At 38.4% G+C, this 1,454-nt stretch overlaps 1 protein-coding gene across 1 annotated transcript in view; it reads left to right on the top strand.

Moving 5' to 3' along the window:
- The window catches only part of LOC108976847 (odorant receptor 85c-like), a 4,849-nt gene that overhangs the window by 1,699 nt on the left and 1,696 nt on the right, over positions 1–1,454 (top strand). The window contains exon 3 of the mRNA XM_018946214.1: positions 273–428. Coding sequence (XP_018801759.1) covers positions 273–428 — 156 coding nt within the window. The remainder of the gene's footprint in view (positions 1–272; positions 429–1,454) is intronic.

A 1,454-nucleotide genomic window follows, 5' to 3' on the forward strand; every position in this document is an offset into this window, starting at 1 on the left:
AATTCTTTGTCTAACAAACCTGGATATTTCCAAATTATTTTCAAAAACAAAAAAAAAAAAAAAAAAAAAAAATGTATTTGGACCTTAAAAACTGTTATCAACTATTCTTGAGAATTTTATATACTTGTAGAGGAGGTTTCGAGGTTCGAAAACATTTGCAGCACTTAGGATTTTTGTAATACCTACAATATCTTCAATAGCTCTCTTATGTCCCGAAGCTTTGAGAAGTATTTTGATGTATGATGTAGAAGTATGATGTTTTCTATTCATAGAGTAACAACGTATCTCGAGCCGTTTACAATCACGATTGGGTACATTCACATGTCCATTATCAACGTATGCTGGTGTTAGTGACTGCACGAGCTCAAAAGCCAGCAATGTTGAAGGCTACAAGCTTTGTACGTATCTCACGTGGCACTTTAACTGATGTGAGTATGTTGAAAAAGGAAGAAATTTAAAATTTAAGTTGTTGAAGCTTCTTTACTTTATTAACGTCTTATAATATTATTTMCTACACCGCTTTTTTCTTCTAATTGTGCGTTATTGACGGCAGACGAGAGAGTTGAGGGCATTTGTTCGAAAATAAGCAGTTATCCTTCCCATCTATCTCGCTTAAACTCTGCAAGAAGCTTAATCCACACTTACGAAATCCATASCGWCCGTACTTAMWAACTGGRCGAAGGAGTWCAGACTGKATCTTAATATCACAGTCGATGTCTTAAAGCTCCGACAGTCAAAATCTTACGATTTTTGATGTTACATGCGACAACCTGTGCTCCTCTACTCTTCATAGGACCATTKTTAGTAACATACAAGGCAATTGACCGGCAAGTGATAAACTACGCTTCACCTATACGCTGAGTGTAGTGAAAAGCTTCAGATATCTCAGAATACTGCACTTTGAATGATTGTAGAATGTCTCTTCATGTAGTCGGTTGAACAATTATATARTGCGGTCCGATTGATTCCGATTAAGGAACATAATGAACTCCTCTCTRAATACTTTCTGTTAGAATATCCCTGTGGTCGTAGACTTGAAGCGGAGCCGCCTCCTAGAAAAATCAAGATATGTTTGCCTGATTATATTGACGACCTTGCACAGTACGYCGACCAGACTCTGGACGCAACAAATTTTAGGTATGCGCTGACCGTCATATGTGGAGTCAAGCTACTTCTCATTGAAGAAGAGGAGCTCTAGTTCCTCGACTCGTGCGCAACTCGCTCTGGATAATATAACAGGTTCAGCCTTAACTTATCCAGAATCGACCCYGACATACCAAAWATATGTTCAGCGCGAAAWGAGTCCCCRCTTGACACTAACCACCAAGCGAGCCCCACTTATTTAACACATCTCTATATTCCGACCCTTTAATGATTACGATGACAACCACCTATCGGTGGTCAAGCCAAGTTCTTTTATGGAAAACTTGTTTACTTCAGAAGATATTTTCAAG

The sequence above is a fragment of the Bactrocera latifrons genome, unplaced genomic scaffold (genome assembly GCF_001853355.1).
Source record: "Bactrocera latifrons isolate USDA-ARS-PBARC rearing strain unplaced genomic scaffold, ASM185335v1 scaffold_80, whole genome shotgun sequence".
Classification (NCBI taxonomy): domain Eukaryota; kingdom Metazoa; phylum Arthropoda; class Insecta; order Diptera; family Tephritidae; genus Bactrocera; species Bactrocera latifrons.